Source organism: Tenrec ecaudatus, chromosome 5, assembly GCF_050624435.1.
Source record: "Tenrec ecaudatus isolate mTenEca1 chromosome 5, mTenEca1.hap1, whole genome shotgun sequence".
Lineage (NCBI taxonomy): Eukaryota > Metazoa > Chordata > Mammalia > Afrosoricida > Tenrecidae > Tenrec > Tenrec ecaudatus.
Window position 1 is genome coordinate 6824596 of NC_134534.1, and position 16701 is coordinate 6841296.

Sequence of the window (16701 nt, forward strand, 5' to 3'; positions counted from 1 at the left end):
GGTTGTAGTGGTGGTGATGGTGGTGGTGGAAATGATGGTGGCAGTGATGTTGGTATTGATGATAGTGTTGGTGGTGGTGGTAATGGTTGTAGTGGTGATGGTGGTACTGATGATGGTGGTGGTAATGGTAGTGATGTTGGTTGATGATAGTGGTGGTAACAGTGGTGTTGGTAGTGTTGATGATGATAGTGGTGGCGGTGGTGGTGTTGGTGGTAATTATTTTGGTGCTGGTGGCAGTTGCAATGATTGTGGCAGTGATATTGTTGGTAGTGGCGGTGATGATAGTGTTGATGGTGGTTGTCATGGTGGTGATAGTGATGATGATGGTGATGATGGTGGTAGTGGTGATGATGGTGGTGGTGATTGTGGCAGTGTTGGTGATTGTAGTTGTGATGGTGGTATTGGTGGTTTTGATGGTGATACTGGTGGTGGCGGCGGTGGTAGTAATGGTAGTGATGATGGTTACAGTGGTGGTGGTGATGGTTATGGTGTTGGTGATCATAGTTGTGCTGGTGGTGGGGGTGATGATGGTTGTGATGATAATAGTGGTAATGGTAATAGTAGCATTGATGATGGTTAATGGTGGTGGTGGTGGTGGTGATGGTTATGGTTATGATGATAACAGTAATGGTAATGGTAGTGTTGATGATGGTTAATGGTGGTGGTGGTGGTTATGATAAGAGCGGTAGTGGTAATGGTAGCGTTGATGATGGTTAATGATGATGGTGGTGGTGGTGATGGTTATGATAAGAGCGGTAGTGGTAATGGTAGCACTGATGATGGTTAATGGTGGTGGTGGTGATGGTTATGATGATAACAGCGGTAGTGGTAGCGTTGATGATGGTTAATGGTGGTGGCGGTGATGGTTATGATAAGAGCGGTAGTGGTAATAGTAGTGTTGATGATGGTTAATGGTGCTGGTGGTGATGGTTATGATAAGAGTGGTAGTGGTAATGGTAGTGTTGATGATGGTTAATGGTGGTGGTGGTGATGGTTATAAGAGTGGTAGTGGTAATGGTACTGTTGATGATGGTTAATGGTGGTGGTGGTTATGATGATAACAGCGGTAGTGGTAATGGTAGCGTTGATGATGGTTAATGGTGGTGGTGGTAGTGATGGTTATGGTTATGATGATAAGAGTGGTAGTGGTAATGGTAGTGTTGATGATGGTTAATGGTGGTGGTGGTGGTTCTTTTTCCACAGAGTCCCTAAGTTCAAACGAGACAGCCGATTGATTGTACTCTCTTTCTGTTAGGACAAAAGGAGTTATTCTTGTCCTGTGTGTGAAAAGTCTTTTTCAGAAGATCGATTGATAAAGTCACATATCAAGACCAGCCATCCTGGTAAGGTTATGCATTTTACAGCCGAGAAGCCATTCAAAATGCCCATGTTTGTCCTCAAGCCTGACAGGGTCTTCCTCCCGGCTCTCCCTGGCGTGAGCCGGATGAGGCACTAGTAAACATGCTCTCGCATGCTGGGCTTTCTGTGTGGAACTTCCCATGTGTTGGTACCCCCGTGCCTGCTCCTCAGAGGCATACCAGCCCCCAGAGGCCTGCCTCCCTCCCCCCGCCACGTGAACTTGAACTGCTCCTGGGTCCTGGGGCTGGCATATCTCCATCCATCTGGCCCATGAAGTGTGCTTGCAGAAGGGGGCTTCATGCGGCGCCTTGGTTGCCTTGCCTCCACCTCTGCTCCAGCTCCATCCTCGCCACCTGGGTCAGCCTTCCCCTCTCTTCTCCTCACTGACTCCCCGTCCCCTTGTAACGTTCTCCCTGGGAGTCTCATTCCGGGGGAGTCCCCAGTGCACCCCCCTCGCAGGGCTCTGTCACCATCAGCCATGTGTCCAGCAGACCTTGACGCTGAGAGCCTACTCAGGGGCTGGTTGCGTAAAGGCCGCCCTTTCTCCCCCTTCCCCCACCCCACTTTGGGATCTGCTCCTGGTACTGGAAGCTGCCTCATTTCTAGGAGGCAGAGTAAATCATGGACCGGGGATGATGCCGAGGGCTTTGGCAGATGGGAGGTCACCCGAATCTCTGGGTGCCATGTCCTCGTGCTCCCTGTGAGCACAGCTCACTCATTCAAGCCACCAGCCTCTGCTCAGGGACCGACGGGAGACTTTTGTATTGTCATGGTTGTAAGCTTTGGTTAGAGGAAACTTCCAACATGCACGCACACACCCCAACCCAGACCAAACCCACGGCCGCCCAGTGGCTTCCAGTGCATAGAGTAGAACGGGCCCCCGGTCTCCCAGGCTCTGGGTGACCAGACACCAATTTCTCCTGCTGAGCGGCTGGTGGGTTTGAACTCAACCTTGGCACAGCGCCAGATAAGGTCTGCACCCCCACCCCCTACCACAAGCCCATTTCTTAGCTGTCACATTTATTTATATTTGTTCCAAATTTATGTCCGGTATCTGCCCCCAACCTTAGCTCTCTCTTTTCTGGGATATTCTAAAAGTTCATCCCAGACATCTCGTAATCTCCCCAGAAAAGCTTTAGGACACCCATGGTCACCAAGGATTTCTGTCGCGGGAAACAGCATGCCGCTCTCTACTACCCCCCAGCGTTTGTCCACATGAAACGCCCCCCAGGCTAGGCGGTGGGGTGGGGGTCTTTAAACAGCTTCTTGGAATCAGGGCCCACTGGTTTGCTTTCCCTTCGGCACCCGTCTCCTGTGCCAACCCTGCACCCCCTTTCCCAACGAGAGCCCTGTGCTGCAGACCTGAGCTTGGCATGCTCCGCCCTGGTCATTCACTGCCCCTCAGGGCTGCTGCACCAGCCTTGTGTCCCACAGTGACAGGCGGCTGGAGCTGGGGCTTGGTGAGAGGCTGCTCGCCCTTCTCAGACAGAAAGCTAGCCCATGACGCCTGGAGACAGACCCCTGCGGGGTTCGCCACCATGAGTGATGCTGGGATGGCCTGTGGGCTCACCGAGGTTCACTGAGATCTACCTTGATCTGAGGGGCCTGGAAACATGCTGGGAACTGTGCTGGGCTGCTAACCACAGGGCGTGGGGCACACCCACCAGCCTCTCTGAGGGAGAAAAACGAGGCTGTCTGCTCCTGTAAAGCTCTGCAGCTTTGGGAACCCAAAGGGACAGTCCTACCCTGCTGGTTGGGCCGCTAGAAATCAGAATTGACTTGAACTGGAAGGGAGCTCTTGGCGGCACTGTGGGCTAGGCGTTGGTCTACTAACCTTAAAGACACCAGTTCAAACCCACCAGCCACTCCAAGGGAGAAACATGAGGCTGTCTGCCCTGTACATATTTCCAGCCTTGGAAGCCCTGTGTAGGTTCGCTATGTGTCAGAACTGCCTCCGTGGCAGCGAGTTTGGCTGGACTTGGTCACCTTCAGCTGGAGGACCCTGGAGGCGCTGTGGGCTAAGCATGGACCTGCTAACTGCAAGCCGGGCAGTTCAAATTCACCAGCCGCTCAGAGAGCGCACCCACGCCCACGCCCACGCGCTCTGCTCCCGCCCTGCTCTGCCCCTCCGAGCTGCTGGCTCCATGAGTTGGGATCACAGCATCTAGCTGAGCTGGGGTCCCTGTGTGTCTGACCGCTGCCCTCCCTTCCCTAGAAGTCTCCTTGAGCACCATCTCCGAGGTCCTTGGCAGGAGGGTGCAGCTGAAGGGGCTCATCGGGAAGAGAGCCATGAAATGCCCCTACTGCGATTTCTACTTCATGAAGAATGGCTCGGACCTGCAACGCCACATCTGGGCACACGAAGGTCAGTGCTGGGGTCAGTGTGGAGCCGGCCTCTGGCGACAGCTCCCTTCACCGGACACTAGACATGCTTGCAGGACCAGGCAACAGCGTAGTTAGGGCCATCCCCACAGGTCGCACGGCGGGGCCAGGACCAGAGCAGAAACACCTCTGGAGCCCAGGCCTGCGCCCACTGGGCTCAGCTCTGCCAGTCGTGAGGAGGAGCCAGAGCCAGGACCGATTACCGGGCCGGTTTCTCTGGCACCATCGTGAATTACGTAAATCTTCTAGAAAAAGCCATGTGCGTGTAAAGGTGGCCCGGGTAGCCTGGCACACCTGCATGCTGACCTCGTGTGGTGGTGGCCAGTCAGTTTCATGCTATCAGTCCCCACGGCAGCCTGCCCCACGAGGCTGGCAGGCTCTGCGTCTCCCGGGCAATGTCGAGGCGGGGCTGGGCCAGCAGTTGATATGAATTACAGGCACATGTCGATCATATACTCTCACACCTGTGTCATACATGTGTACCACACACATGCACACAAATGACAGGCATGTACATCATATGTGCGCACACACAAACTGCACAAACTACAGGTATGCCATCAAACACCTATATCATACATGTACATGACACACACACAAGCTACAGGTATGTGGCCGAACACCTGTATCATACATGTACTGCATATGTGCACACACAAACAACATAAACTACAGGCATGCCACTGCACACCTGTGTCATACATGTGCACACACATAAACTTCATAAGCTACAGCTATGTCACTGAACACTTGTATGTAGCACATGCACATTGCACGCAAATTACACACCCATCACACTCAGTTATCACACACACCCAGGGCTGTCGAGTGCACACACATGTGCTGTCCCGTGTCCTCTAGGTGTGAAGCCCTTCAAGTGCTCTGTGTGCGAGTATGCGACACGGAGCAAGAGCAACCTCAAGGCCCACATGAACCGGCACAGCACCGAGAAGACCCACCTCTGTGACATGTGCGGCAAGAAGTTCAAGTCCAAGGGGACACTGAAGAGCCACAAGCTCCTGCACACGGCGGACGGTGAGTACCTACCTGCCGAGGGCCCGTCCTCAGGCTCCCTCTCCACCCCGCCCCCCACCCCAGCCCACCTGCTGGCCATGGGGGATGCAGAGAGGAAGCTGTCTCGGGGGAGGCGTCCTTGTGAAGCCTCCATCTCGGCTTCTGGAACCTTCCACCTGGAGCCTGAAGCAAGGCTCCCTGGTGGTGACGTGGTGAGGTATTTGGCTTTGCAGCACAAGGTTGTCAGCAGTTCGAACCACCAGCCACCTCGCCAGATAGAGTCCCCTCTGTCTATCTGCTTCTGTCTGGGCAGTGCTGCCCGCTCGGTGGCAGCCTGGACTGGACCTCGTTGGGTTCACCATCGAAGCTGTGTCAGGAGCCAGCACTTGCAGGGAAAACGGGCTCAGGCTCCAAGACCGTTGGGAACACGGGACCCAGATATTAGAGACGTGCTGAGTGGGTCCTTTCTCCGTGCTTCCTTACTCCACTGTAATCATAAGGACAACACATGGTTACTATAGCAACTTTGAAGCCCCCCCTTCTATATATATAAATAGATTTCACAAATGATATGCCTCTAAATTAGTCAATTATTTTCTTTTTCATCTGTGCTTTCTCTATGTGGAAAGGAACCTCAACTTGGGAGAACATTCTTGTAACCTTCATTCACGATTTGCCTTATGAACTCTCAAGCCTGTCACCCCTCACTCACTGCCATCGAGACGATGCTGGCTCCTGGCGTGCCCATAGGACAGAGCAGGACTGCCCCTGTGTGTTTCTGAGACTGTGGCTCTTTACAGAGCAGGAAGCCCCTCCATCTCCCGTAGAGCGGCTGGTGGTTTGAACTGCTGACCTTGCGCAGCCCAGTGTGAAACCCCTGCGCCAAAATGTCACACTCTGCCTATTTGGGAGGCGTGATCTCCCTGAAATTATCCGAGGTGTGTGATGTGTAGGACTCAAAAGATGTATTGCCGCCGAGCCGACTCCGGCATGTGTGACCCTGTAGGACAGTCATGTGGTCCCTTTGGGTTTCAGAGTCCACACATCTCGATGGGAGCAGACAGCCTCATCTTTCACCCAAGCAGTAGCAGGTAGATTTGAACTGCCGCCTGTGTGGTTAGCAGAGCAGCACGTGACCACCAGGGCTGTGGGGTCGGAATCCTCATTTGTTTCTGGTTCTCGTTGACTTGGCATCCTTACCGTGTCCCTTTGTCATGCCAGACTGTCCCAGGTGTTGGGTCTGAGTCTGCTTTTAACAACGTCGATAGTCTTTGTTCTCGTATGTTAGTATGTTGTCTTGTGTGGCATCCTGATAAGTGTAGCCAAAGACACACAGACACACTGAGCTCCTTCTCCTCATGCTCCCCCTCCCACCATGCCAGCTGCCCTCCTGGACTGTCAGGACTTAGCAGGTGCTCTGGAGCTGCTGGGCCCCGTTGTGGGAACTTCCTTCTCTCTGTGGGAGAAGGGGAGGTGCCCGCTGCCTCCGAGCTCTGTGGTGCTGTCACCGACAGCCTCTGTTGGGAGCTCCCAATTCCTTGGAGAAATTGCTCCCACTGATCGCTCGGCCGCCTGGGTGAGGCTGTCACCCTTGAACAATGCAATTAAGCCTTAATTTAGAAGCCTGCCTGCCACGGTCTGGCTTTAATTGTGCTTGCTGTATCAAGGATAATTCAGGCGGTGGATCCAGAAGGAGCCAATGTGTAGACCAGGGTCTCCCCGGGGGGTCTGCTCTGATTCTTCTCTGCCACCTCCTTGGAGGGTACCTGACTGCAAGTCCCGCTTGGAGCCTTGGCCTCCTCCTCCGTTAAATGGGGGTGTTTATCCCTCCCCTTTGCTAAATGGGTCTGAGGGTCAAAGGGTTATATTCCACCCCCCAACCTCCCCTCACCCTCTGACGTCTTTTATTTTAAACTTAATTACCTCTTGAGCTTCTCCTGGGAGATCTTCTTCCTCCGTGCACCCTCCTCCTCCGCTTTAGGAACAGGTTGCTCCTCTTCGGTCAAGGTCATCGCAGCGTGGCAGGGGAGCTCGTGTACGGACCGATGGCCATGAGCTCTCAGAGTGCAGCAGCACACTGGGGCTTTGTTCACCAGGGCAGGCTCAATGTGCAGGGAATCCTCATCTAAGCCCCTCAGATCAGCATGACTGCGTTTGCAAGCATGCGCAGCAAACATTCGGCACTCTTTTGGGGCCACCAACTTGGGGTCCAACGGGCCTGTTTGGTCTGGGCACACCTACCAACGCCACCATTGTAATGTCGGAAGGGCACACGCTGCTTCTGCAAAGTGACATCGTTCACATGCTTGGCGCCTTTCCGGATGTGCAGAACCTTGATGACCTGGGCAGCTTCCTGGGCCTTCTTAAAGCTGAAGCTTTGGCCTTGATTTGCATGATTTTGTGGCTGTCTGGGTCACGTGACTAGTGAACAGTTTTTGGCAGACCACCTCAGGCTGCTACAGGAAAGAGGAAGAGCAGTGGATCCTGGGAGAATTCAAGGTCGCGCGTCCTCTGATCTGTTAGCTTTTCTTTTTCAGTCTCTTTTTCTGGTCGCGCCTCATCTGTCTACATTTCCCCCCTTCAATCTTTTTGTTGTTGATAATCACAGAGCCAAAGCCCAGTCCCCCAGCTTTGGCTTGGCCGGTTCAGTGACTCTGAGGACGGCCTTGGGGTTGTACAACCAGAGTCCTCCTTTTTCTGAGCCGTTCCTCTGCCGTGAAACCAAACCAAACTCTATCCTGACCCAGAGCGACCCAGCAGACCTGCTCTGTGCGTTTCCGAGACTGTGTCTTTACGTGAGTCCAGAGCCTCCTCTTTCTCCCTCAGAGTGGCTGGTGATTTTGAACTGCTGACCTTGTGGTTAGCAGCCCCGGGTGTAACCCACAAGGACTAGGAGTTCAACACAGAGTACACAGAATACAGCAAAGCTCCTTTGCTTATGCTACATCAGAAGCGGAACCCTCCTGTCCCGAGGACCGAGGGAGGCCTTCGTGAACGACCACTCTTGGCAGATAGGGTCAGACGGGGCAGAGGAGCCACGGAGGGCAGTCCTAGTCGCAGAACAGCGAGCACGACACGGAGGCCCTGGTGGTTGGGTGGATTCCCCAGTGCGCTGCTGGCCCCAACGTTGGCGGTTTGGACCAGCTGCTGCGCTGAGGGAGCTAGACGGAGCCGACTTGGAGACTCAGAGAGGCCGCGCTCCTCTGTGCGCTGGCCGCTATGAGTGTAGTACACCCGATGGCCAGGAGGTCTGCGGTCCCAGAGCAAGGCCAGTCTAAGCGTGCTTGAGCACTCAGCTCCCTGGGACTGGAGAAGAGCCCAGGTGTGTGGCCCACAGGTTCACGCATGAGCCTGCCCTCCTGTGCTGTGGTGCAGGTGAGATGACCCCTGCTGTGTAATTCTGTCATCACACAGGGATTCTTAGTCGCAGTGGGATGCTCTTTGTTGTTCAGCCCCGGGCCTCCCTGCACAGGGTATGTGGCGGGACTGTGGGAGGACTGTGGGGCGGGACTGACTCTCACCCTGGCGTGCCGTAGGCTGCCTGTCCAGAGACCTTTACTTGCCTGCTCCTGAGTGTCTTTCTGGAAGGAAGGGGCCCGGGCCCAGGGCCTCCTTGATCAGATGACCATCCTGCTTCTTATAGGCCTGAGGCGAGAAAAGAAGAAGAAAAGGTTCCCCCTTCCTCCCCGTCCAGCTGCTCGACTGCTTCCATGTGCAGGCCTGGGGCCTTGTGACAGCTGGAAAGGGCCACCTCCTCTCTGCCCGATCCCCATGCCCAGCCGTCCACTTGGCTAATTCGCAGTCGCCCATCTCTCGTGTCAAGGAGACATGTGTCTTCCCAACTCACGTGTGGGAAGGAAGGTGGCACTTTGGAAGAGCCAGCTTTTAGTTACAGGCTTCACCAGGGCGCTTCGGGTAGCGATGGGTGCTGCTGCGGCAGCCCCTGAGGGACAGAGCAGACCTGATCCATTGGGGCTGCCATCTCCCGTTCCCACAGAGTTGCTGGTGGGTTCGGACCATCAAACTTTGGGTTACCACCTAGTCACCAAGCCAACACCAAACTCACTGCCATTGAGTTGATGCCAGCCAACTCATAACCACCTGACAGGACAGGGCAGAACTGCCCCAGTGGGCTCCCGAGGCGGTAGCTCTTCATGGGGCCAGAAAACCTCGCTCACTGGGCGACGGGCGAGCAGCCCAACTCTTAACTCCTGCACTGTCCCACCACGCCAAACCCAAACACATTCTGGCCTTATACAGCACAGGGAGCTGTAACCTCAGACAACTGGGGACTGGAAAGAGAGGGCTCGCCCCAGGCCTGGGCCAGGTCTGTGCCTTTGACCACCTATACCCTGGCTTTATCGGTCCTTCTCTCTAAGCTCCTCCACCCTCTTTCTTGCCACACCTCACACTGCTGCCTTCCTTTCAGTGTCAGATGGATGCACTGATTATAGAGGGTCCGTGCTTGTGCCTGCATTGGCTTGGAGTTCGGTCCTCAAGGCGAGGAGATGTCGAACTGTGCTTTTATTGCTGCAGCTATTTCTGTGCTAGTTTATCAGCACATGGATCACTGTAGATGTGCTAGCACACGCACTCCCTCTCCAGCTCCCTTCCCAGTGCACACACTCCCTCTGCAGTGCACACGCTCCCTCCGCAGTGCACACGCTCCCTCCCCAGTGCACACGCTCCCTCCGCAGTGCACACGCTCCCTCCGCAGTGCACACGCTCCCTCCCCAGTGCACACACTCCCTCTGCAGTGCACAAGCTCCCTCCGCAGTGCACACGCTCCCTCCCCAGTGCACACGCTCCCTCCGCAGTGCACACGCTCCCTCCCCAGTGCACACGTTCCCTCCGCAGTGCACACGCTCCCTCCGCAGTGCACACGCTCCCTCCCCAGTGCACACGCTCCCTCCGCAGTGCACATGCTCCCTCCGCAGTGCACACGCTCCCTCCGCAGTGCACACGCTCCCTCCCCAGTGCACACGTTCCCTCCGCAGTGCACACGCTCCCTCCGCAGTGCACATCCTCCCTCTCCAGAATCAGGGTTAGTATAAGTAATGACTGAGGCTTAGAAAAGGTTATAGTATTTGGTGCTGGGGTTTTGGTTACCTGGCTACTTGGGGACTGACTGGTGATCCTGTTACCCTGAGTCATAATGCCAGGACTCAACCTTCAGTTTAAATTTGAGGAAGGGCTTCTGATTGGCCACTTTGGGGGAGTGACGGGCAAGTTCTCTAGTTCTTTGTTCTGTGAATAGGTGCAGGTTGATAGAGCAGATGATTAGGCTTATGATCGGCAGTTTATGCATGTTTGCTTCCACTCATCCACGAAATCCCTCAAGGTCCTGCCCTTTATCCTCTCCTTCCCAGTGCTTCCTGTTGCCACCCTCCACCTGCCTAACCTCGGTCCTTGGTAAATGGCTGATGATCCCAACGTGGGGAAGAGCTCAGCTCCAGACCTGAACGGTGCCAAAACGCTGTATACAGTCTCGGGGTCCCACCAGTCTGAGTCTGATCAGTAGGCCTGATCCTTTAAGGACTTTGAGTTCCATTCTATAGTTTTTTCCCATTCTACTCAGAACCTTTCTACGGGATCCCTTTCAGAGCAATTGGTGGTGGTGGCCGGGCACCATCTAGTTCTTCTGGTCTCGGTGTGTCATAGAGACTGAGTTCCCTAGTTGTTTGTGTGAGCATCTTTCTGCATAATCTACTTTGAGCCACTCCTTCCTGAGTGAACACTGGGCCTGCCTGGGCTTGCTCTGGGCTTAAGCACTGCCATGCTGCTGCTGGCCTGGTCAGCTAGCACTGGGGAAGGAGCACAAACAACTCATGTCTAGACCCAAAGTGGGGCTAGGGCCTCTGCTGGGAATCACTCAGTGCCACGGACTCAGTTCTGACGCACAGTGACCCGACAGGACGGAGAAGAGCTGCCCCTGTGCGTTTCTCAGGCCGTGCACTGCTTATGGGGGTAGAAAGCCTCATCCTTTGCCAGAGGAGCGGCTGGTGGATTAGAAATACTGACCTTGTGGCTTGCAGCCCAACGGGTAACTGCTGTGCCACCAGGTCGCCCAGGCTAGAGAACCCAGCCTTCCTCAAACCAAGCTCTTCAGACCGGAAGCTCTGCTGCACGCATTGTGCTTCCAACGGTGTTTTCAAAAGCTGCACCAGAACGTGTCCCTGTGCCTACTGCACTTCCTCTCATCAGCATGCCAGGGCGAAGCCGGGGTTTGCCAGACGTGCTCAGAGGCTGCCTTCATGGTGTAAAGCCTAAGTGTGTCACGATGAGTTTTATTTATTTGACAACTCACAAAATGGGACAGGAATTTAGAGGATTAAACTCGAAGGTGCGCACAGAGCATTTCTTTTTTAAACATTTTATTAGGGGCTCATAAAATTCCTATCACAATCCATACATATACATACATCAATTGTATAAAGCACATCTGTGCATTCTTTGCCCTAATCATTTTCTTTTTTTTTTTTTACATTTTATTAGGGGCTCATACAACTCTTATCACATTCCATACATATATATACATCAATTGTATAAAGCACATCCATACATTCCCTGTCCCAAATCATTCTCTAAGCATTTGCTCTCCACTTAAGCCCTTTGCAGCAGGTCCTCTTTTTTTTTCCCCTCCCTCCCCGCTCCCCCCTCCCTCATGTGCCCTTGGTAATTTATACATTGTTATTTTGTTGTATCTTGCCCTATCCAGAGTCTCCCTTCCCCACCTTCTCTGCCGTCCATCTCCCAGGGAGGAGGTCACTTGTGGATCCTTGTAATCAGTTCCCCCTTTCCAACCCACTCACCCTCCACTCTCCCAGCATCGCCCCTCATACCATTGGTCCTGAAGGTATCATCCACCCTGGATTCCCTGTGCCTCCAGCCCCCATATGCACCAGTGTAAAACCTCTGCCCTATCCAGTCCTGCAAGGTAGAATTCGGATCATGGTAGTTGAGGGGAGGAAGCATCCAGGATCTGGGGGAAAGCTGTGTTCTTCATCGGTACTACCTCGCACCCTGACTGACCCATCTCCTCTCCTAAACCCCTCTATGAGGGGATCTCCATTGGCCGACACTTGAGCCTTGGGTCTCCACTCTGCTCATCCCCCTTCATTCAATATGGTATATATATATATATATATGTGTATGTATATACACACACATACACATATATATATATCTTTTTTTTTTTTTGCATGATGCCTTTTACCTGGTCCCTTTGGCACCTCGTGATCGCACTGGCTGGTGTGCTTCTTCCATGTGGGCTTTTTTGCTTCTGAGCTAGATGGCCACTTGTTCACCTTCAAGCCTTTAAGACCCCAGACACTATCTCTTTTGATAGCCGGGCACCATCAGCTTTCTTCGCCACATTTGCTTATGCACCCATTTGTCTTCAGCGATCCTATCATGGAGGTGTACAGCCAATGATATGATTTTTTGTTCTTTGATGCCAGATAACTGATCCCTTCGGGACCTCTTGATCACACAGGCTGGTGTGTTCTTCCATGTGGGCTTTGTTGCTTCTGAGCTAGATGGCTGCTTGTTTATCTTCAAGCCTTTAAGACCCCAGTCACTATCTCTTGATAGCCAGGTACCATCAGCTTTCTTCACCACATTTACTTGTTTACCCGCTTTGGCTTCAGCAGTTGTGTCGGGAGAATGAGCATCATAGAGTGCCAATTTAATAAAAGAAAGTATTCATGTATTGAGGGAGTGCTTGAGTAGAGACCCAAGGTCCTTCTGCCACCTTAATACTAAACCTATAAATGTAGAAACTTAGATCTATTTCCCCATCCTCATATATATGTTTGCACGTACATGTCTTTGTCTAGACCTCCATAAATGCCCCTTGACTCCCATCTCCCTTGACTTTCCTCCTGCCCCACTACCATGCTCCGTCACCACCTGGGCTACAGCTATACCTCTTCTCTATGCAATCTTACCCTTGATCATTCCCCACCAGGCCTGCCACTCCCCCTCACTACCATTCTGGGTCCCATGTTGTTCCCTTGTCCCTGTGTTTGTTAACACCACTTCCTTACCCCCCCATCCAAAGTCCCCCCGGAACTGTTGGTCCCGTTGTTTTTCCTCCAGATAGTTCATCCAGCCTGTCCTATTCAGACAGACCTGTGGAGACACTAACATGCACGAAAACAAGACAGAGGAAAACAAAGCAACAGTATACAACCAGACAACAAAACAACAAAAACAAACCACTGACAAAGAACAAAACAAAACACTTCACAAAAGAAAAGCTTGTAGTTCATTCAAGGATCATTTGTTGGCCCTTAGGAGTGTTTTCCAGTCCAGTCTGTTGGGGCACCACGCCCTGGCCCCAAAGTCCACTTTCAGCATTCCCTGGGGACCTTGCCACTCCATTCCCTTGCTGTTCCGCTGCACTCCCCCAGTGCTTTGCCTCGGTGTGGTGGGATCAGGTCAGGTGCAATTCCCACACTGTGTCTCCGGTGCAGTCCCCTGTATCGCCCTTAGCCACTGATTGGCATCGTTTCTCATAGTGGGGCCAGCCATGTTGTTCTCTCTGTGGACTGGCTGCTCTACTCAGGAACATCATCCTCACGGCCTGGTGGGCCAGGCTGTGCTCTACTCTCTCCTCCTGCCCCTGCATCTGCTCCCGTGTGCTCTGATCAGATATGTCCATCTCCCGGAGCTGCAGAATCAATGTCGTCCTTTGAAACAAATTCTTTTGGGGGGAGGGGCAGGAATCCACTTAATTTTTGGTGCTGGGGCCAGCCTCCCAGACCTCTCTACTGGTTCCCTCCTCCACGCCGGGATATTGCATTCACACCTTGCGGCATTGGGTTGAAGTCTGATCTCTCTTTCCCTGTGGAGATATAAACAATACCCTCCCCTTGGGTGGGTTAGCGCCCCATGACCCCACTCCCCTTTTCTTCCTTATATTCATCCTTTTGTTTTCCTTTCCAACGCACAGAGCATTTCTAATGTTGGTTCGTGACCCTGCATTGAAGCGTTTTCTCTCTTTTTCCTCCCATCTTCCCTCTCCCTGAGTGAATAGCTTTCATCTTTCTTGGGACTCAGGGGTCTGCGTCGTGAATCTCCCCAAGTTTCCCAATCCCTTCAGCGGCTCTGTCTGCCAGAATTCCAGGGTTCAGTCGACAGACACTCGTGGAGGTTGCTGAAGCAGGGGTCAAGTCTGAGAAGGGGGCTAGGGGCCCGTCGGGAGACACGGGGCCTTCATTCTGCTCCGACCTTTGCCCACAGTGAACTCCTCCTCCTGGCCCCCACGGAGGAGCCCCGATCACCCTTCCATATTCCTGGAAGCACCACTTCCTCCTGCAGTGAGACCTTCTCCAGAGACCCGTCTCTTCCAGCCACAGCCCACCCACCTAGGCTGACTTGCCACCAAGCCCCCTGTCTGTGTGGTGTCATATTTGACACACAAGTGTCTGCTTTGCTTACTTGCCTGTTCTGTGCAGGGTGGTGTAGTTCCTGTAGCAGGGGCTCTGCCTCGTGTCCCGTCTGGGGCCCTCGGGCCAGGAATGGCGCTGCACTCAGCGGCCCCCATGGGGAGGCTTGCTGGGAGTTAACGGGGCCCCTGGCTCCTCGTCGTCTCCTTGACTTCCTATTGGTGTCTCTGTCTCTTGAGGTTTTTCTGGATTGAGCTGTGTTCTCTCCACAAAAGTGTCTTCAATCCGGACCCCCATTCCAAAGGCCTGAGAAGGTGGGGAAGTGAGCGATCCCATCTGGGAATGGGTTGGCTTTGTCCTGTTAGTGAGCCAGTGCCGTGCAGGTGCGCCTGAATCCGCTTCTGTGGCTCACCATTCTCGCTTCTAAGGAGCAGTCTGCCTGCACTCCTTCCAAGACACGCTTCTTCTTTGGCAGTCCCTGGTACTTTGGGTATTTTTTGTCAGTGGGCGCTTAGCCCTTGTCTCTGCCCAGGTGGGCTCTGTAGGAACCGAACAGGCTACGTGTGTCTGTGTCAGCCAGACTCCCAGGGGCGATGTCTGTGTGCCCGAGTGGCAGTGTGTGTGTGTGTGTGTGTGCGCGCCCTCGGGATGCCCGCCCCCAGCACCCAGTCCAGGCCTGCCAGCGGCTGTGCTCACTGTGTCGTGCGCCCCCTTCTTCGCAGGGAAGCAGTTCAAGTGCACCGTGTGTGACTACACGGCGGCCCAGAAGCCCCAGCTGCTGCGGCACATGGAACAGCATGCCTCCTTCAAGGTACGGGTGGTTGTGGTCGGCCGTGCCTGAGCGGGGCGGGCACTCTGCGGGGGGTGGTGGTGGTGCCTGCTGGCCCTCCCCTTGCAGGCTTTTCTGCTGGCACGGGGTTGTTCTCCTCACTCCTGAGGGCGGCCAGATGGCTTGCTGCCACTGTGAAGTCCAGAGTGAGACAGTTTGACCTCCCGGCTGGACGTTGAGGGAGTCTTGGTGCCCTTGTGCCCACCCTCTGTCCCATCATCACCATTTCATCGGCTTTTCTTAGTCTGTGCAAGTGAACTATAAACTCCTCCACGCATTGGTAGTGAGCACCCCCCTCCATCACTGGGTAGCTGGCTCTTCCCCATCTTTGCTGCCCTGAGGGACTCCCAACGGGCATGTTTCTACACACTCTATGGTGGGCCGGGGCATGCTGGGTACCCTCCTCACCCTACCCCCAAGGGGTGCTCTTGGCTTCTTGCAGGTGCAGTGACCATGTACTCCTGGGGTGCCGCTGACCCACCGCAGGGAGACCCCTGCAGGAGAAGGTGCTTGGCAGGGTAGGACACAGCCTTGTAGGGCTGGGGCTCTTGGAGCACAGATAGGCCTGCTCCCCAGTCAGCTGCTCAGCCTTCGGTCCCTGTGGACCAGTCTGTCAGCCCTGGTACCGTGATGTCAGGCAATGTGAAAGAACCGGGTCACTGCAGGTCCGCCTCTCCACTCGATGGCAGCACTGCTCTCCGTGGCAGACAGAGCCAACCACTCATGACTGTTTCCTTGCGTATGAGTAAGCATGGGCTGTATTTTTAAGTTAAGTTTCCCTCCCCAGTGGAGGGGACACTCATGGACTGTGGGGGCACTGCTTGCCAGCTGCCTGTGCACCACCCACGCCTGCTTTGAGAGGCCTGGGCTCATATTCAGCCAGGCTGTCCTCAGCTGAGCAGCGGGTCAGCACTAGCCCCGTGGAGAGGCAGTGATGGACTGAGCCCGGCTGCCTGACTGCCAGGGGCCGCCACTCTGGTACAGACTGCAGATGACCCTGTGGGTGTTGGGGGTCAGGGCTGGCTTTCTTGATGGAACTCGCCAGGCCTTTCTTCCAAGGCCCCTCAGCTGGATCTGAGCTGCCAGCCTTCCTGGGAGACACCAGGGCGGCGGCAATTGACAGTACCGAGGTCACCCTGAGAGCTCTACAGCCCACGAAACTGGGCACAACAGCCGGATCTGGAAAGTCCACTTGTGTGTGTTTTCCTTCTTGTCATGAGAAGCACTGAGGTCGGGATGGGAGATGCTGGGGAGACAGACAGAGGAAAGACCAGTCAGGCGGGCATCAGAACCCCACACAAGGAAGCTTCTACAGGACTACTCTTGTTGCTGATTTGGGTGTCTTTTAGTGTGCAAAAGAGGCCCAGATCTCAAGTATAATATAAAGAGCATGTTTAGTAAGTCTTACAAGATCAAAGACAGACACATCATTGAGACGAGGGAGGCCAATAAGGTGACCAGATGTCCCACTTTTGGCGGGACAGTCCCGATTTTTAACAGTTTTTCCCACATCCTGCGGTGTTTTAAAAATGTCCCAATTTTTGGAAAGAATGCACGATAATCTAGGGTATATAGTTTTCGGCTGCCATGTGGCTATTTCACCAGGATATGAGTTTTATCAATGGTGTCCCGCTGGTGTCCTGCTTTACCAATGTTAAACTTAGCATGAGGTCAAAGACCATCCGAGGATTTGTGTTGGGAAGCTAGTTAAATCAGGCATGGGAC

At 53.9% G+C, this 16701-nt stretch overlaps 1 protein-coding gene across 1 annotated transcript in view; it reads left to right on the forward strand.

The window, feature by feature from the left end:
* ZFAT (zinc finger and AT-hook domain containing) overlaps positions 1 to 16701 on the forward strand; it is a 101384-nt gene that overhangs the window by 55299 nt on the left and 29384 nt on the right. Inside the window, exons 8-11 of the mRNA XM_075549227.1 lie at positions 1256 to 1343; positions 3575 to 3724; positions 4603 to 4776; positions 14870 to 14958. Coding sequence (XP_075405342.1) covers positions 1256 to 1343; positions 3575 to 3724; positions 4603 to 4776; positions 14870 to 14958 — 501 coding nt within the window. The remainder of the gene's footprint in view (positions 1 to 1255; positions 1344 to 3574; positions 3725 to 4602; positions 4777 to 14869; positions 14959 to 16701) is intronic.